The sequence below is a fragment of the Eptatretus burgeri genome, chromosome 1, assembly GCF_056783735.1.
Source record: "Eptatretus burgeri isolate ZD-2024b chromosome 1, Ebu_testis_v1, whole genome shotgun sequence".
In the NCBI taxonomy this organism is placed as follows: domain Eukaryota; kingdom Metazoa; phylum Chordata; class Myxini; order Myxiniformes; family Myxinidae; genus Eptatretus; species Eptatretus burgeri.
In genome coordinates, this window is record NC_140961.1 from 64,475,154 (window position 1) to 64,495,946 (window position 20,793).

At 47.3% G+C, this 20,793-nt stretch overlaps 3 protein-coding genes across 6 annotated transcripts in view; 1 reads left to right on the forward strand and 2 right to left on the reverse strand.

The window, feature by feature from the left end:
- LOC147034611 (uncharacterized) overlaps window positions 1-14,610 on the reverse strand; it is a 26,354-nt gene extending 11,744 nt beyond the window's left edge. The window contains exons 1-2 of one of the 2 annotated variants that reach the window (XR_015059420.1): window positions 12,965-14,610; window positions 12,268-12,905 (exon numbers count right to left, since the gene is read on the reverse strand). The gene's annotated coding sequence lies outside the window, so the exon portion shown is untranslated. Of the gene's footprint in view, window positions 1-12,267; window positions 12,906-12,964 lie in introns of those variants that run through there. The other variant, XM_085886097.1, reaches the window with a different exon arrangement.
- LOC147034610 (cAMP-dependent protein kinase type I-alpha regulatory subunit-like) overlaps window positions 1-20,793 on the forward strand; it is a 230,587-nt gene that overhangs the window by 74,571 nt on the left and 135,223 nt on the right. The gene's annotated exons all lie outside the window — the stretch shown is intronic.
- On the reverse strand, window positions 15,280-20,115 carry LOC147034612 (uncharacterized). Its single transcript, XM_085886109.1, has 2 exons — window positions 19,488-20,115; window positions 15,280-19,428 (listed from the first exon to the last, which is right to left on the reverse strand). The coding sequence occupies exon 2, from the start codon at window positions 18,179-18,181 to the stop codon at window positions 16,502-16,504; it is 1,680 nt and encodes a 559-aa protein (XP_085742235.1). The 5' UTR covers window positions 18,182-19,428; window positions 19,488-20,115; the 3' UTR covers window positions 15,280-16,501.

A 20,793-nucleotide genomic window follows, 5' to 3' on the forward strand; every position in this document is an offset into this window, starting at 1 on the left:
GCAGGGGCTGCTTGCAGCCTATGTTGATCTCTGTAAAGCGTTCGATTCAGTGAATCGGGATGTCCTCTGGAGGATTCTTGGTCTTCGTGGGGTGCCACCAAAACTGATCGATCTGATGTCTGAACTCTACTCTGGTACTGAGAGTGCTGTGAAGTGTGGCGGTACCATCTCTGACTTATTTCCAGTTGTTACTGGAGTTCGTCAGGGATGTGTACTAGCCCCCACACTTTTCAGCACTTGTATGGACTGGATTTTAGGGAGGATGTCAGAGAGATCAAGTTGCGGTGCATCTTTTGGGAATGTCAAGATCTCGGACCTTGATTTTGCAGATGATGCAGTCATCTTTGCGGAGACTTTAGACATCCTCTTGGGGGCCCTCGAGGTGCTGAATGAGGAGTCGGAGCCGTTGGGATTACGGGTTTCTTGGATCAAAACTAAGATCCAGGCTTTCGGTGACATCTTGGATGCTGCTGTCCTGTCTGTGTCTGTTTGTGGTGAGGATGTTGAGGTCGTGGAGAGATTCACTTACCTTGGCAGTGATATTCATGTCTCTGCTGGCTGCGAGTCAGAGGTCAATAGACGTCTGGGTCGGGCCTGGGGAGTCATGGATTCACTGGATCATGGGGTGTGGCGCTGCCGGTACCTGTGCGGGAGGATGAAAGTCCGAGTCTTGAGGTCCTTGGTACTTCCAGTCTCGCTCTATGGGTGCGAGACTTGGACTCTGACCAAGGATCTGAGACGGAGACTTAATTCCTTTGGTACCAGGTCTCTTCGGAGAATCCTTGGCTATCGCTGGTCGGATTTTGTGTCCAACGAGCGGTTGCTGAGAGAGACTCGGATGAGATTTGTTACCTGCATAGTCCGTGAGCATCAGTTGCGGCTGTATGGACATGTGGCTCGTTTTCCTGATGCTGATCCTGCTCACCAGATTCTCTCAGCGAGGGAGTCTCATGAGTGGAGGAGACCAGTGGGCCGACCACGTGCCTCATGGTTGCAGCAGGTTGACCATCATCTCAAGGAGATGGGGATGGGCCTGGCATCTGCCTGGGGGATGGCCAGACGGAGGCCCCTGGAGTACCGGCGGAAAGTGGACCCAGCGACGTGCTGTTCTGGCACATGCTCCCATACCTGACCTGACCTGAAGGTAAGCATGACCAACTGAATCAAATACCTTGGAAAAATCAATGAAAATGATGAAAAGGGGCATGTTCTGTTCAGCTGACTTTTCCTGAAGTTATCGTAGTGTGAAGATCATATCTATGTTACTACAACTGGCATGAAATCCACACTGTGATTCAGGTAAGATGTCTTTAACCACAGTCTGGAGGCGCTTCTGCATGACCTGGCTGAGGATCTTACCAGCAACTGAGAGTGGAGAGATACCACGGTAATTGCCGCAGTCCTGACAGTTACCCATTTTCTTTTAGATGGTAATGATCAAAACATCCTTCAAGTCTTGTGGAAGTTCCCCACATTCCCCAAAACGTTGAAATGTGTTGAGCAGTGTACCGAGGAATATATCAGCACTAAATTTGTGGACTTCAGCAGGGATTCCATCAAGACTAGCAGCCATATTATTTGTCATGTTAGCCACTGCGGTTTTAAGCTCACTCCTCGTCAGCACGGAGTTAAGCTCTCAGTGGATCGGTCTTTGAGGGATTAACTCAAGGACAGCATCATCTGCTGTAGATGGTCAATTGAACAGTAACGCATAATGTTCTTTCCATTACGCTCGAATATCTGGCTTACCAGACAGTAGAACATTGCCGTCAGAAGAGAGAACAGCTGGGTTGCTAATCAGTCAGCATGGTGTCTCCATGATCATCCAGAGGTTGAAATATATAGTATACACACATACTTTGTGACAATTGATTAATCTAAAAGTTCTTAAAATATCAGGTGTTGAAAGGCAGAGTGTGTTGTTTGAGATATTACAGTGGAAATATCTTTTTGTGTGTTTTGAAATCATACCCACTGATTCTTTTTTTTCTTTACTGAAAGGCAGCAACTAATTTTGTAAACAATGTCTGAGTCTGTGGTGTCATAATTCACAGCTTTTAAAGCTTATCAACTTTTGGCTCAGTGATGAGAGAGAGAGAGAGAGAGAGAGAGAGAGAGAGAGAGAGAGAGAGAGAGAGAGAGAGAGAGAGAGAGAGAGAGAGAGAGAGAGAGAGAGAGAGAGAGAGAGAGAGAGAGAGAGAGAGAGAGAGAGAGAGAGAGAGAGAGAGAGAGAGAGAGAGATAGATAGATAGATAGATAGATAGATAGATAGATATATGCATGCGTGCGTACCATCTCTCATCCTTAAGTTGGAGTCATAAAGCTGACTGTTGAATCCGATGCTTGCATTGGTTTGTGGATATTGAAAGATCCACCAGGTAATATCCAGTTTTCCTGTTAAATCCAAAGTTGCTCTGTGTATTGAGCAAAAATATTGATGCCTATTTAAGCTCCTTCCTGTTTATAAAAGTCTACAAAACATGATAAACCCATTTTTATAAAGTCTCTTCACACCCCTTCCACCACCTCTTCAATTCTCGACAGTCTGCTTTCTTGTGGAGAGTGGAATTAATTTTTAATTGTATTGAAAAAAATTTTTGCGGACAAACTGTAGGTTCATTGAAGAGGTGAGATTCCAGAGGGAAAAGAGGTAACACTGAAACTGAGGCCATAGATAAAATGAGTGAGGAAATGAATGAACAGGAAATGAGGAAAAACAAGGAGAGGAAGGAGGAAGGAGAAAGAGAGAACGACGGAACGACGGAACAACAGAATGACAGAATGAACAAGAGTTACAGTGACCCTCCAGTAAAAAGGTTTGTATTGGGGTCGAAAGAATTTGCACCATTTTACTATTGTCATATATGTTTGATGAACAAACACTCTTTTAGCTAATTAGATGATGATTGGAGTTCAGTAATTTCCATGGTTGTTTTTTTATCTCCTGCCACGTGGCGGAAGGGGGATATTGTCACCCGGATCGTCCGTCCGTCCGGCTGGCTGGGCGTCAACATTTATAGCTGTGAGTGCGATCTCATAAACTGTTCGCCATATCGATTTGAAATTTGGGTCACACATGTACCACCTGAAAAGGAAGAACCCTATTGATGTTGGGCATGGCCGGATCCAAGATGGCCGACTGGGGCGGCCATCTTGAAAAAAAATTTTTTTGTAATAAATGGAAAAACGCTTATCTGATTTAAATTATTTTTCAATGGCGGGGGATTCCCCATCTCTGATGGGTGTATTTATTTTTTTTATTTTAGTGGGTGAATTTTAATCAAAATTGCTTCAGAGATTAGGCCACTTGTCCACTCAGCAATTATGATTCAGAAATGCCTCCGATTGTGCTGCCAACATGCTCTTTGCGTAGGAGTGACCATTGGGTTACCATGTGGGCACAGATAAAAGTTTTTCATGAATAATCGAAGTTTTAAACTGCAATTTATTGCGTTGTTGCAGCACTGTTGTTTGGTGGTGATGCTCATTTTTGAAAAATCGTACACATAGTGATCATTTTACAGTGAGTTGTAACAGTATGGAAGATGATCATATCCTCTTGTCAGGCAATTTGGGGATCATACCCACAAACATTGATGGAGGAAACGCCTGTGTCAGGAAGGTCTGTCACACATAACCGAGAGATCTTCCTGAAAAGAATGTAGTATATTTTGTGAACTCCGCTCGCATCAAGGTTTTTGTTGAGTTTGTAAAAATGGAACTTCCCCTAAACTCTCACTCTAAATATCAATTGGTCCTAAAGGATAGCACGGAAGATTCAGCATCCTCCAGAAAATAGTTCAGGCGCCTTCATGTCCCTTGTCAAGGCAAGGAACCTTGGGTTTATGTGTCTCACATTTTTGGTGCCAATATGACAAGAAAAGTTGAAACCACATGGATTCTAACTGACAGTACAATCATCAAGTATTGCTTGATTATTTCTGACTTCTAACCTGTATTGTTTTATGCAGTGCTTGGTGCGAGGCTGGTGGATTTGTTATTGTCGAATTCATGAGATGTGAGATTGAATGCTTTGAATATTTATTGGATGAGGGAAGTGGGGGCATGAGGGTGGGTGGTGAGGGGAGTAGGGTGTGGGGGTGGGTCGAAGGTGTGATTAGATGGAGGGTTAGAGTAACATGGATTAGTAGCAGGCTATAAGCCAGAGCAAAAAGAGATCAAGGAACAGTAAATGTAGACTGTGAAATCTACCTTGGCGCGTCTCCGAGCCAAAGCACTCTTTGGCTGTTCAAAGAGAGCAGGGGGCGGTCCACTGGGGATGCTCATCTGGGCTTTGAAGTGCACCTTGTGTCCAGCACCGTAGCCCATCAGATCACCTCTACCTGTTGTGTTCCCTCTCTCCTCCTGCCACTGATTACCATGGCCACAGATCAAAGGGTCTCAGCAAATGGCACCTGAGATCCATGCCCTGGATGAAAGGAGCGAGGGCTCTGTTAAAGGATAGACGGGTTTCTCCTGCGTTTGAGCATCATGTTTAGGTTTTTTTCTGTAAAGGGGGACAAGAGTCAAACATTGTAAAGAAAGGGTGGAAGATTGAACGAATCATGCCAGCTGTTGCATGTGTTTGTGTGTGCGTGGCATGTGTGTGGCACAGGCGCTCACTCTGTACTGCTTTTTTTTTCACCTGCTTTGGAATCAAAACGTTCTAGTTTAGAGTTGTATTCTTCTGGCATCTTTGTTTCACATCATCTTAGCCGCAAAGGTGACCACATATTTACATCATGTAGTGGAGCTACATCAATCGCTTTGGGATTAAATAGTGATTATTTATTTATTACCTTGTTCATTGTTTAGTAGCGATGAATTTGATTTAAAGTTGCCATTGATTAATTATCTGTAATTGAAAGCTTTCACTTCATTTCGGAAACTTTTGTGCAGGAGTGGAAAATGATAAAATTGAAATCGAGAAATGAAGCAAAGGAAGGCTAAAAGAAGAATGAGGGAAAGCAGCTTTGAGAGGAATGGGTGAGAGAATGGGAAAAAAAATATTGGGAGGGATGATGGGCAGTAAGGGTCGAGAAGGTAATGAGCATGTATGAGGCATGTGAAAGAAAAAGGGGCAGGGCTCAAAATTCTGCCATATTTGTGTACATAATAAATAGATGTTCCAGAGACTGCTTCTTTCTGGAGGTTAGTCAAAGAAGAGAAATGGACAGTTTGCAAGGTAGTTTCTATGGAGTAACAGGGTAAGATTTGGAAAAGGTAAAGGTGTGACGATTGTTTTGCATTTATTATTCTACACCAGCTTCATGGCCTCATCATGGCAAGGAAGGATGCAGCTGCTGTTATATCATTCACAGAGACAATGAACCGTATGGCAAAATGGGAAATAGTTCAGAAATAAAACTGATGCAGCCCTGAAGTGACCAAACAATTGACATCTTTGAATAATATTAATTAATATGATGCCTTGAAGAACTTTTATGGTATTCTGTTTGTTAACATCAAGAAAATCTCTGAGCCAGTCATGGAGAAAGTTTGACGACAAAAGTCAGAGGGTTCAGCAAGCAGGGAGATTCCAAACAGTGTCATGAGTGGGGAATATATCAATGACATGGCCATGAGCTTTTGTTTGAGGGTGAGTCCTCTTTTTATGACTTTTAATGAGTTTGCATATTTAGTGTTGTGGCTTGATTTACAAGACTTTGATAATGGACTTGGGGTCTGTGATCAAAGTCTTTTAAAGTATATGTTTGTAAAAAAAATTTCTACAGCTGTGCTGCTTTTATATCTGTCATATAGTGTATTGACCGAGGAACGGAACTGTGACACCACATGGACACTTGACTGAAAGTCCACAACATGACTTCACCTTGTCTCTAAAAATGTAAAATTCTTATGAGTGAGATTGGCATTCTTACCCTCGCCGAAGGAAAGCGTATTGCATTTGGGTCTTTGTTTGTTTGTCCGCAGAGAACTTCAGTGTTTTTCTTCGCAACCGTTTGGCGGATTGAGACAAAATTTTCACAATAGAAGCAACTGCTCAAGAAGAATGTTTTAATGATAAATATGATGTCATAGGTCACATGGTGTGGCAGCGATGTTGGAAAAAACAAAAAACTTTGGACCTCTGTATCTCTGAGAGCGCACCAAGGAAAAACATTGAAACTTGGCATATAGCAAGTACTCCTCACAGGGAATGAGTGTCTTTTTATGATGGCATAGGTACCTTTGTTGTTCTTCTTCTTCTTTCGGCTGCTCCCGTTAGGGGGTCGCCACAGCGGATCATCTGTTATGATCTGCATACTGATTTGGCACAGGTTTTATGCCGGATGCCCTTCCTGACGCAACCCTGGTCGCCTCTTACGACACAGGGATATGGATTGGGTTTCGCCATGATTCCGGGCTGCCCAACACCCTCTCATAGCGGGGCTCAGCGCAGAGCAGAGCTCCCGTCCTCAAACGATCCTCCAACCCAAGCCTCCGAGTAGCCGGATTACATCCGCACGCCACTACGCCCGGTTGGCATAGGTGCCTTTGTTATGACGTCATAATTGTATCTGTAGAATGCTACATCTGATCAGTATGAAAAATTTTGAGGGTTACCTCAGGATAAAATGGTCCCTAAGAAAAAAATTAATGACATCATCAGTCACAGGATTCGGCAGCCATATTGTTTTCAAAAAAAAAACCTTCAAAAATCTTCTCTGAAGTGGCTGTTCAGATCGAGGCAAAACTTTACACGTATTACCACCTATCCACGAGGAACAAAAGGTTCACACATATGATGTCATAGGCCACATGGTTTGGCAGCCATATTGGATTGAAGAAAATATTAAATAATGTTTTCTCTGGAACTGCTTAATCACTCAACGGGAAACTTCACAATTGTGATCTAGTAGTGATGGAAAATACATGTTTTAAATTTCAACTTGATTGGACGCATGGTCTGGCAGCCAGATTTATTTAATTTTTGATCTGAGTTCTTTTTGATCATTATAGTTTTTTTTAGACTTTTTTTGTTTATTTGTTTGAATAATGCTCACTTGGCTGTGCCAGGATGGGTTTAAGGGTAAAGAAGTAGCAGCTGAAATGTGAATCCTATCCAGGTTCCTCGTGATGACTTCATCTTTGCTTTTTTGCTTGTTTTGGTTCCTTTTGATAACTCCAATGCACGACTGTACCTATTTGGTCTTCCATTTGATTTGAATTGAATTTATTTTAATCCCGTTCTAAATTCAATTGAGTAATAAGAGAAAACGTCATGGGTCAGGGTTCGGTGTCCAATCAAAGTGGGACGTCACCCGTTCATCACTGCCAGCAGTTATTAAGTAGCAGTTCCAATTATGTCTTTTATTAATTATGTAACACATCAGTGCACAAACGCCACACAAAATACATCGCACAAAACTACACAAACACCACACAAAAGAAGTCCTGGCAAGGGTCTGCAATCTCTGATTGCTCTTTTTCTTCTTTGTTGTTATGCGTGTTTCTTGAATTGAACATTGTCAGGAAGCCCGTAAGCTCTGCATTTTAGCTGACTTTGTCTTCCCAATGAAGACTGAAAGCAGAAACGCATATCCAATATTGATCCTAAATAGTGAGCTTTGGCATTTCCCCTTGGGGGTTGTTGACTTTAAAGAGATCTCTCCGAGTGAAAAGGGGTTATTCAATATGGTATTGAGGGAACCTTTTTTATGAAGATTCTTTTTTTTTAACGTTGACCTAAATCTCGTAGTTGGCTGTCAGGATTAAGATAGAGAGGTATTCATACTCGCCTCTGAGCTGTCTATCTTTGGATCGAATCTCAGCCCTGCTTTAAACTTTCATCCTGGTGTTTCAATGACAAGGTGATTCATTATTTCCCGTCCCTTAGGTGGATGTTAAATGTGACAACCAGCCAGTCAGCATGAGTTGGTGGATGTTAAAAATCCTCTGGTGACCTTCACAAAGAGTAGTTATCTCTGGCACCCTGAACAAATTCCAAATTTCTGCCCTGAACGACTGTTTGGAGGGCAATGGAAAAGGACCCTTCCTCAGGAACCGTTTTCATAGCACCATTGCTTCATAAAGAGTATGAGCATCAAAAGCTTATGTTGTAGCCTCTACACTGTACAGGAATCACATGCAGGACAAAATAGATCAGTAGAAATCATTGCTCATTGTACTTTTCCATAAATTTGCAGGACATTAGGAGACAGTGGACAAACACATGTGGTATATGGGATTTGAACCTGGGTTTCTCACATCATAAGCATCATAAGCTAGGAGTTCAGACGGCAACACTATCAGGCCAACTCTTTGAGATTTGAAGAATTCCCTAACCTTGCCTAAATATTCACAGTATGCATTGGCAAGGTTTTTATTTGAAGAAGCTGTAAATACCATATGCTCAGTGTGGAGGTTTGTTTTTCATATCCCAGTAAGCAATACAATTATTTCTGGGTCATATAATGGATGATTTTGTGACATGTCACGACCAGATAAATTCTGGAATAGCAAGCTTTATTCCACATGCCCAAAAACATGGTGTCATTGCCTGGGCAGTCACATTTACTCTTTGCTTCGAAAGATAATTTTGATCATGGAGAAACGTTATGTAATCTCTTGTTGCACAAATCTGCATGCTGTTCCATTTGATAATGGGAAGAAATGTGGGTGGTAGTTTTGGAGAATGGAGAGAACAATCTTATTTTAATCTTTTCCTTTCAACAGTCAAAATGTTTTGCATTTTACACAACAATAACATACAAGATGTTTCATTTGCTTTTAAAATAACGATTAAACGTCTCAGTATCTTTTGCCTAAAACCTGATAATTCATTCCTCTTGGTCCTTGTCCAACTCTGCCATCATTTACTACATCGGGATATTTGATTTTGGAGTAAATTAGGTCGATGCTTTTCAGGTTACATAAACCACTGCACATGCTTTATAGCCGTCATGATTATATTGAGCTGGCTTTATAAGCAAGCAGTTCAATTCTTCTCAGTTGATTTTTGTTGAAAAGAATGAATGAAAGATTAGAGGCATTTTCCCATTTCTATACTCACTTTTATTGTTGTTAAATTTTAAATTTTATTTACAAATTTCAATATCTTGATATTTATAACTTTCTTACAATGTAACAATTGACCAAACAAACTACTGGCTTGTTCTCAGACTTTTTTCAATTATTTCTACTACAATACCACAAAAGTTTTGAGAAATATCTATTTATTTAGTTAGGCCTTTACCTTTTTGCCAGTCGATTGGCTTTAATTTAACGTCCAATAAGAATATTTGGAATATTTACTTTAAGATGAAAACGATCAACTTCATACGATGCAGAATGAAAAACTAGTCTTGCAGGTGAAGGCTAGCAGACAAGTAGATCAATGGATAATATCAACAGGACAATGACCAAGGTATGCTGGCGTTGTGGGTATCAAGGAAAAGCCAGCATTTCAGGCATTAACTATTCATCAGAGTAAAATAGAGCAGTACTGGTCAAAATGTCAGCTTCTCCTTTCTTCCCAAGGCAATTATAACATACCTCAATCAACATCTTGTTAATTTAATGCATTGTTCATGCTATGCATGTTGTTTTCTTATCATTATTATAACAGCTAGCTGCCCTTGATATATTGAATATCGTTGACCAAGAAGATTATAATTTGCATCACCAGAGAATACAAAGGTTGACCATTACACATTAAATAAAAATTTAATGACTCGCATAAAAGCTAATGCATAAATATGAGAGAACAAGAATATTGTTACGGATCTTGTTTTGGGAGTAAATGGGAGATAGATTTGAATAGTTATTTCATAGCACATGCCAGCATAAGTGTGGTGTAATTATTGTAAGTGATAAAACATGCTGAGCACACATATATACATAAACAGTAGACGAGGCGAAAGTCGTCACCATCGGGACCGAGAAAAAAGGGACGACTTAGACATGTGACGACTTGCGCGTATGCGCACATTCATGATGACTGTGGAGTGAAGGATGAAGTCACGCGTGGCCTGGACACGTACATGTGAGAGGGCGCAACAATCTCTAAGCCGGCTATTGTACCAAAAGGGAAACACAATCCTCGGGGCATAGGTGGGGGTTCATTGGTGAGTTGGAAAGTGATCAAGCAAAGCTGGAATTCATGAATCAGTTTATCAAAAGTAAAGATAATGAACAATTGTAGGACAACTCGTATACCATCGGTGATGGTATATGACCATCGACAAATGTGGAATGAATGGCTGTTAGAATTCATTCATTGGAATGAATGTATAATGAGTTTTCATATGGAATGAAAACTCGTATACCATCGACAAATTACATGACACACAGTCATGGTGATAACTACTACTCAATACCAATGTGAAAGTGAGTGTGATGATGTACAAAACAAGCCAATATAAAACCATGATTGGACTTCAACACTAAGCTCGATCGATCCTTTACTCCTTCGCCAGAGACTGCATTGTGCAGCCTGTCTACCTCTTCAGATGCAAGTGGGACGGCACGCTGACTGAGCTGAACGCAGCGCAGTTGTAAATAGCCTATCACTGGCGGTGTACACCAATGAGCGCGCATCACGATTCCATGAAATCGGGCTTCTCATGAGGTAGAAGTTCCATGTGATGAGTTAGGCATGGTAATTTACTTGAGTTTCCATTACGTGGGAACGGACAACATCTGACGACTTAGACGAAGTGACGACTTCGAGATGACGACTTACAGACTTTATTCAAAGGGATTTAACATCAGATAGATTCGGGACTTTTTTGACGCTGACGAGTTACACGCTGCCGACTTACGCCTAGTCTACTGTATATATTTTGTTCATTCGGGGATATACATTGTGTGTGTGTGTGTGTGTGTGTGTGTGTGTGTGTGTGTGTGTGTGTGTGTGTGTGTGTGTGTGTGTGTGTGTGTGTGTGTATACATATGTGTATATATGTTTATGTGTACATATATATATATATATATATATATATATATATATATATATTATGGAGGGAATGTATGTATGTATTATGTGTTCCTTCGAGAGGATTTGACCGAGAAAGCTGAAACATTCAGCGATTAATGAGGGTACCCTGAAGTTGTGCACGTGCAAGTTTCATTCAATTCTATCAAGTTTTGAATTTTTTTCATCCATCTTGTCATTTTATTCCCTTGGTTGTGTGGGGGTTGTGGGGGAGTGGGGTCATGAATTTTCAAAACGTCCGATTAAGAAGGCCTAATTCGAAAAAAATGTCATAAAATACAGGTTGCAAGAAATGGTTGATTTAGTGGTGGCAGAGAGATTCAGATCTTGAATATCTATAATACTTTGGCCAGAATTCCTGGAAAAATAATGAAGAGAAAAATGAAATATTCCACCCAGAGGGCACGTATTTGCTGTTATTGAGAAAGATTCCATAAGAGTGTTTGTATCTATCCCTATATTATTGAGCCTTTTCCATCGTTTATCTGTCCATAAATGGAATTTCTTATTCCGCAGACATCCAGAGATGGTAAGGGCACCAGAGGCTCCAAAAACATACCCATATATAGACCTCTGTCAGGCTCAAAGCCATTGGACAGGCTGGTAAACAAACCCATAAATCACCATTTGTCAGTTGTGTGGAATTTTCATCACTCAGCATCCAATTGGCATGCACCATCAACCATCTTCTGTCAGGCTGCATCAGCCAATGGGCATGTTCAATTGGCCCGACGGGATGTAATAAAAGCACACACACCTTGCAGTTCTTTACTTATGGTTGGTTCCTGGTGGTTATATCTGGGGCCCTGGTTGGTTGGGGGCTCACTGCTGTTCAGTGTTGGAGAGCCCCAGGAGGTTTGGGTTTGTGGAGAAAGTCAAGGTTCGTGGAATATATATATTGTTGCGGTCTTCGCGCCCGCCGGCGTGCGGACGGCCACGTAACTCGAATCGCGGCACGTCGCCCACCGGACGGACAATCCAGTCGTGACCCTCTCGGACTAACGCCGGGAACCAGTCACGGGTGGACCTTTCGGTCTCACCGCGATCGAGCCAATCAGCCCCCGCGTGGGATAGGGTTGCTCGCCAAATTTGAACTACCTAAGTACCCACGCGGAGGGTAGACCGGGCGATCGCACCTCGCCGCAGGTCGACTTCGGACACGGGCCACTTAAGCGACCCGTTCCGTACTATCAGAATAACCGAGCGGTGTTATCGTCGACCTCGACGGTTCGATTAATTATCGCTCGTATTCAGCCCACTACCAACCCTTTACGTGAAGCAAGATGGGGATTCAATGGAGGAAAAGACGAAGCGAAGCGGGAGAACAGTTCAACAATAAAGCACATTTATTCTCGGCACACGGGAAGCACACAAATACAATTCCACCAAATGCACACAAAAAAAAAAGAAAACACAATTCCATTTACACAAAAAGCAAACATAAAAGTGAAAACACAGTGCAGAGCTAATACCGACTACCGAGCACACGGCAACACTTATACAATTCTACTTCACAGACGGCGCCGACAACACATACCCAAAACCAAGGAAAGAAAATACCCTCAAGAATGAGGTAGGCCTGGGGCCGAGACCTGGTCGGGCCTACCCGTCTGGTGATGAGACGCGGAGCGGCGATGGCCCCGCAACCCGCGGGCCTCGTGGACAGTGCCTGGCAGGGGGTGGGAACGGGGCCCCCTTGGTCGCACTATCTCAGCGCGGGGGGAAACAGGAGGGGGTTGCTGATGCTCGGGGTATAGAGGATCTTTATTATATGCGACGAGCGTCTCCACCTCGGCCAGGTCGCGCTGCCGGCCTCCCAGGGGTGCAGCTCCCTGCACGACGCGAGCACCCCCTCGTCCGCCCTCGCCGCCTCTCCACAGCTCGTCCCCTCCGTTCCGACTTCAACGCACACGACGAGCAGCTCCACCGCCCGCGAAGTCTTGACTCTCTGTTCCGACTCCTTCGCCTCCGTTCTGCTGACTCTTTCGCTCCGACTCTTCGTTCTCGTTCTGCTGACTCCCTCGCCTCGTTCCGACTCCTTCGCCTCGTTCCGACTCCTTCGTTCCGACTTTTACGACTCCTTTGACTGACGAACACCGTCCTTTTATCCCCCCGTAACTTCGCCTTTGACCCCCTCCCTTTGACCTTTCAACTCGCTCCCCATTGGCCCGAGAAAAAGTGGGCGTGAAGGCTTTTTGATCCACAAATTTGCATATATCGATCGCCCTGGGGGCGGGGCCAATTCACCCCTCGCTCACCGATTGGACGGCAAAAAGTGGGCGTGTGTCGTTTTGGATCCGTTTTTGAAGCAGAAAATCCGTGATTTTGTACACGCTGTTCAACGTGCGCCCTACACGAGTCCAGCATCGGTGCCCATGAGTGGCGCGAGATGACGGTGATGCGATGGTGGCGAGTTGTGACGGTAAAGGTCATGGCGGTTGTGGTGAAGCGGCGTTGTGGTTGGTGGTTGTTGTTGTGGTTGTGATGGTGGCGATTGGTCCAAAATAAAGATAGTAAAAGAAAAACGGCTATCCTGAAGAGTCGCAGCACGTATAAATGACATGTATTCCCACTAGACAACGGGTTTGGGCCTAACTACACATGCACTTACCGAGATACCTCACCTAAGGGACCTGAATGGTGGTTTGCGAATCTGGTAACCACAACACTACCCCTTCCCTTTTTACAGACTCGTCCCGAGTCGTCAAATTTTCGTGTGCCATCATGTGTAGTTTTCCCCTAGTACATTTTACCTACGGATCCCTGAGTGCGACATTCATGGTATTCGTGTCCCCAAAATAAATAACCTGAGGGCTGCGTAACTATCTAAACAAACTCACTCACACGGACGACTTAAATAAAATTGCCGGCGCTATACAGACATGCCGGGGGCGCACTCATATGTACAGTACATCTTAACCTTAACTTACAAATTTTACACTAAACCATGGCCCAGGATCATTGAACTCTGCAAAAAGAAAGCAGTTAGCAGGGAGCCAGGCTGCCCACATGCAGTCTCTGGCTCAAACAATGCAGGTGACAGGGAACGTGGCTGGCTGCTCACACGCAGTCCAAGGCCTTCCCTTTTGAACTGAACGCAGTGAACCACAACGGTGCTTGGGCTGCACAACGCAGTCTCCGTGCCAGCTCAAGTGGCACACGCAATGAGCACAACGAATGGATGCATGAACGCAAACACGGTGCACGGGCCGCCACTGCAGGCCCGTGTTGTAGCTGCCAACAGGGCAGTTCTTGCAGCTTGCAAACTGTTGCTTTTACGATCCTGGCGCACATGGAAATGAACAGGGGGGGGGGGCAAAGCAAAAATTGAACGGGGCTGGTGAACGTGGGCAGTGGGCATGGCATGGCAAAGGTAGCAGGCAAACACAGCCCGCAGAAGAAGGCCGCTGCAGGCAAACACAGCCGGCAGATGAACTGGCCGGCACAGGCCTTGAAGTACCACAGCTGCAGATGAAGTGGCCGGCACAGGCCTTGAAGCAAAACACGGCCAGCCGATGGCACAGGCCTTGCAGCAAAACAACAGCTGCCGATGAAGTTGGCCGGCCTCCGCCTTGAAGCAAAACACGGCCAGCCGAGGAAGTTGGCCAGCTCTTGCCGTTCAGTGGAGGTCGGTGGAGGGAGTGCGGTGGTGCTGGCCACTTGGAGGGCGGGCTCGGACCTACCTACCTGTCTCCCTCCCAACCTATCGCCTTTGCCTGTCACTGTACATACCCACTCCCTTAATTTGTCAAACCCCAATTTAGCCCCAACTTATTTTTTTTCTGTTGTTTTTATTTTTACTTCCCCACTATAAATCGTCCCCTAACCCCTTTTATCGTCCTTGTTCGGCTAACCGATTCTGTCACCTAGCCTACTCCCAACCCCTACGTTCCCTTCCCAGAGGGGAACAAGGGAGAGCTAACGTCCTGTGTCGAGGCCCAACGAAGCCTCAGAATGGCCTCCCCAGAGTTCGGCGATCTTACCCAAAGTGGGTCCAGCGGCCCACAACGAGAGCGAGGGGATGGATGGTGCGGAGGGGTACACTTCCTAATCTACCCTATCCATTTAACTGTTAAACTACCCCGGGGCTTTCAACAAGCGCCTCTCGCTTAAACTATTGGTTCTAACAACCCAGATTCCCGTCGCCTGTGTTGGTGTCCTCACAATTTCGGGCCTCGCCCCCCAATTTTCTCTCCGTGCCCTCACACGGTCTCCTGGCTGGGACACGTGGCTCCCTTTGGCAGGCACGACCCTCTGCCGATTCTCCCGCTATGGCACCCCCGGGCACTACACTGCCTCCGAGCCTACCAGCTCCCTAACACCGGGGAGTGCCCCCCATGGCACCTCCCCTGAAACGCACACGTGGCAGGCCGGCCTCCCGGGCCCCTTTCCGAGGGTCACCCGTGCCCACTGCACTGCCCACGCGGCTAATGGCGCCCCGGGCCCCCGCACCAAGCAGGCGCACCCGTGCCCACTACTCTATCCCGGCCCCCCATGGGCCCTTGGCCTACCGCGGCCGACTAGCCTGGTGCCCGGGGTACCCACTCAGCGATACTCACCTTTCGCAGCCACGCTCCCAAGCCCGTCAACAGGGCTCCTGCACCCCTCCAAATGGGTCTCGAGCCTACTTTCCCACCAACAACAAAACGACCTCCATTTTTCAATTTGACTAACCCAACTGACTCAATCTACACTGACCCCGGGGGTCCCTTGGGCGGGAGTCACTCCTCCCCCCAATCACTCATCGCACCATGCATTCCCCATTCGCTCCACTCACACAGACCCGCTGGCCTCACTCACTCAACAAGTACTCACCTCGCAACTCACAACTCTTCAACCCACTCACCGCTGAACTCTGCCATCCTTCTAACTACCTCCCCTAACTAACTCGTGCTCCCACGTCGTCCCTTAAACTACAGCACGTTCCATTTAACTCTACGTAGCTAAGCTACGTCCCCTCTACACATCCTCAGTCTGTCTCTGTCTCCAAAATAATCCCATTTTATTTCCCAACCTAAATCTGGCTACAATCCCTCTAACTAATCCATTCCACGGACTCCATGAGGACTTACCCCTGCCCCATGAAGTCGGTCTAACTAAGCTAACCCTTCCCCCTAACTAGTTTCCATCCTGTGCCCAGGTAAGGGGGTCTTTCACCCCTTGCCCAGGAATCCTGTACACCCGAAAGTGAGGCTTGCTCCTTTTTTTTTTTCCATGCGCAGCACCTGCGCAGCAACTCAGAGCTCGCGCACTTTGCACCTGCCCGTGACGTCATGCAGCTGCACGTGTTCCTCGTCCCTCCTTGGACGGGACCATCCGGCAGAGATACCCCTCCTGCCGGATTCCAACCCCACGTGCAGCCATGACGTCACCGTGCGCATAAAAAAAAACACAAGCCACACGTCTCGAGGGGTTCCCCACGCGAACACATGTGCTTTGCCCGTTGGAGCTGAACACACACGATCGCGTGGAGAACCCGTCCGGTCCAAATCCATTTACCTGCCTAACTTTGTCCGTCCGCGGGATCGGCAAATCCACCGCGTGCGTTTCCGGACCGGGACTTCACTCTCGCAAGCGAGCACGTGGTGGTCTCGTGCGTTGCACAGCACGAACCGCGTGCTCACTGCTGGGTGAACCCGGCACGGTCCTCGAAACAACTACAGCCGCTACTCGGCTTTCTCTCCTCTGTCGCCGTCTCCGTCGCCATTCCACACACGCATACCTGCGTGTCACGACGCACACAGTCCACACCATCACATTCACACGGGGAGACGCGGCTGCGTGCTCCCGCATGCCAACCGACATCTCCCTCTCATACCGCTCTCTCACACACACGGTCTCCCTGGCACACAGCGACCTTGCACACGGCCGTTCACTCACGCGTGCCTCACTACTCACACAAACCATACTACTCACACGTGGTGCTCCATTCACTCGCGCGGGGGCACTCACCCGCGGTGCCTCACCCACACACGCGAGGGCACTCAACCGCTGTGCCTCATCCACACACCGTGCCTCATCCACACACGGTTCCTCACCCACACACGCGGGGGCACTAACCCGCGGTGCCTCATCCACACTGGCCGTTTCACTCACACACACGGCCTCTTCCACACACGGTGCCTCATCCACACCCGGCGTGCTGGGAAGCACGCACTCTGGCACCATCGCCACCACACCAATCACACACGGGGTCGCTTCCACACACGGGGACGCACTCACACCTTGCACCACACACACAGGGACAACCATACTGGGGATTCGTGTCCCCACAAGGGTCTCCGGGGCCTCTATACCCCCCAAGCTCTCCGTGCACCTGTCCACAGCACTCGTCCCCTCAACCTCGCAAAGCACGACCGAACTCACCTGGTCGTGACTCGCCTCAAGGGGGCATACTCCCTCCCCTCGTTCCTGGAGGAGGTCATCCAGCTGCTCACACCGGGTCCCCACACGCTCCGCGAGCTCACCCCCATTGTCCTCCACTACCTCCGTGTGTGTGTGCGCGTCACTTACCCCGTCTTCATCGTGTTTATTGGTCTCTGCTTCTTTCTGGCGTCTTTCCCTTATCTTTATGTAGGTCAACCTTGCTTTCTCTTTAAGTCGCTCCCGTCCTTCCCTGTTTTTCACTCCTTGCTCTTTCACGATCTCCGCGTACCTCATCCTTGCTCTCCGTATTAATTGTTCTTTTCTCTCCCTCGCAATTACTTTCACCTCGTCTCTTGTCTCTCGAATTACTTTTTCCTTACCCGCCTCCACCGCGTGCCTGTCAGCCGTTGCACCCCCTTCCAGCTCGTTTGCTCCCACACGTGGAGTCGCCATTCCGAGTTCCCTGCTAACGGCCTTCATGCCCGCCTGCAGGCATCGGCCCATGTTCTGCGTCTCACCCCGCAGCTTTTTCGTTTCTTCCCTCATTTGCTGTGTACTCGCATCAATCTTTTCGTTCATGCTTTTTATTTCTGCATTCATTTGTGCCAGCATGGTGAATAGCTGGGCCATGTCGGATGCACTCAAGTGAGCCGTTTCGGCAGGGGTTGGGGAAGGGTCTTGGTGGAGAGGGGGGGAGGTGTCATACACCGCGGCCGCTGCCGCACCCACCTCGGGCCCTGGGTTCAGTTGGGCGAGTCCGTGTTCCTGCACAATCAACATTTCCTGCTCGGGGATTCCATCCTGGACCATGGATTCTACATTACTACACATATACATTTCTAATACCCCCGGCTCCCGCTCGCCTTGAGACGCCATCTTGCTTCTCGTGAAGGGTTAATTTGCTCGCTCGTAATTTGGAGGGAATCGGGGGTCGCTTCTCTCACCCCTGGACCGATTCCCGTGAATTTCGCTGGAGACAGGAGAGCCCGTTTTCCTGTTCTCCGATACCAGTGCCGCGAGGAGGGCGATGAATTTGTATCCCACTCCTGACACCAGTGTTGCGGTCTTCGCGCCCGCCGGCGTGCGGACGGCCACGTAACTCGAATCGCGGCACGTCGCCCACCGGACGGACAATCCAGTCGTGACCCTCTCGGACTAACGCCGGGAACCAGTCACGGGTGGACCTTTCGGTCTCACCGCGATCGAGCCAATCAGCCCCCGCGTGGGATAGGGTTGCTCGCCAAATTCGAACTACCTAAGTACCCACGCGGAGGGTAGACCGGGCGATCGCACCTCGCCGCAGGTCGACTTCGGACACGGGCCACTTAAGCGACCCGTTCCGTACTATCAGAATAACCGGGCGGTGTTATCGTCGACCTCGACGGTTCGATTAATTATCGGGCGTATTCAGCCCACTACCAACCCTTTACGTGAAGCAAGATGGGGATTCAATGGAGGAAAAGACGAAGCGAAGCGGGAGAACAGTTCAACAATAAAGCACATTTATTCTCGGCACACGGGAAGCACACAAATACAATTCCACCAAATGCACACAAAAAAAAAAGAAAACACAATTCCATTTACACAAAAAGCAAACATAAAAGTGAAAACACAGTGCAGAGCTAATACCGACTACCGAGCACACGGCAACACTTATACAATTCTACTTCACAGACGGCGCCGACAACACATACCCAAAACCAAGGAAAGAAAATACCCTCAAGAATGAGGTAGGCCTGGGGCCGAGACCTGGTCGGGCCTACCCGTCTGGTGATGAGACGCGGAGCGGCGATGGCCCCGCAACCCGCGGGCCTCGTGGACAGTGCCTGGCAGGGGGTGGGAACGGGGCCCCCTTGGTCGCACTATCTCAGCGCGGGGGGAAACAGGAGGGGGTTGCTGATGCTCGGGGTATAGAGGATCTTTATTATATGCGACGAGCGTCTCCACCTCGGCCAGGTCGCGCTGCCGGCCTCCCAGGGGTGCAGCTCCCTGCACGACGCGAGCACCCCCTCGTCCGCCCTCGCCGCCTCTCCACAGCTCGTCCCCTCCGTTCCGACTTCAACGCACACGACGAGCAGCTCCACCGCCCGCGAAGTCTTGACTCTCTGTTCCGACTCCTTCGCCTCCGTTCTGCTGACTCTTTCGCTCCGACTCTTCGTTCTCGTTCTGCTGACTCCCTCGCCTCGTTCCGACTCCTTCGCCTCGTTCCGACTCCTTCGTTCCGACTTTTACGACTCCTTTGACTGACGAACACCGTCCTTTTATCCCCCCGTAACTTCGCCTTTGACCCCCTCCCTTTGACCTTTCAACTCGCTCCCCATTGGCCCGAGAAAAAGTGGGCGTGAAGGCTTTTTGATCCACAAATTTGCATATATCGATCGCCCTGGGGGCGGGGCCAATTCGCCCCTCGCTCACCGATTGGACGGCAAAAAGTGGGCGTGTGTCGTTTTGGATCCGTTTTTGAAGCAGAAAATCCGTGATTTTGTACACGCTGTTCAACGTGCGCCCTACACGAGTCCAGCATCGGTGCCCATGAGTGGCGCGAGATGACGGTGATGCGATGGTGGCGAGTTGTGACGGTAAAGGTCATGGCGGTTGTGGTGAAGCGGCGTTGTGGTTGGTGGTTGTTGTTGTGGTTGTGATGGTGGCGATTGGTCCAAAATAAAGATAGTAAAAGAAAAACGGCTATCCTGAAGAGTCGCAGCACGTATAAATGACATGTATTCCCACTAGACAACGGGTTTGGGCCTAACTACACATGCACTTACCGAGATACCTCACCTAAGGGACCTGAATGGTGGTTTGCGAATCTGGTAACCACAACAATATATATATATATATATATATATATATATATATATATATATATATATATATATATATATATATATATATATATATATATATACCTAGTGTGCTTGGAATGTGATTAGTATCTGCACACCAGGTGCAGTGAGGACAAGCCACGCACCAGTCCATTGCGCACCTAAACAAGGACCCATACCACATGTGCGCGCATTAACATGCAGAGCAGGTTTCTCTGTCTCGTCATCTCCTTTCTCTGTCTTGTATTCCCCGAGTGAATGAATAAGGCCCTGTTCTTCATTGCACGACCCACGAGCCACTGACATTCTCTGGTGGCCTCAAGTGCAGCCCCTGATGTGCAGCCGATACTACACAAATGTGAAAACGCTCCATCGTAATATGCCATAAATGCTATCAAATTGACCCAAAGGTTTCGAATAAGTGTTCCAACGGGAAGCATAAAAGTAACATTACTACATCAGGATATGGTTCAAACAATTATGCTTGCAGCCCAGTTGACCAGAACGAAGAAGAGTATCTGGAGGCAGGGCCGAAGAGCAACCATTACGGTGTCCTGCAGGCGGTATGGTGGCTCTCACACTGATGTCTTATTGGCAAAAGTGCCCCCCCCTCTAAAACAATAGTGAAGATCACTGGAGTAATGCATATGTTTTTCGGCCATC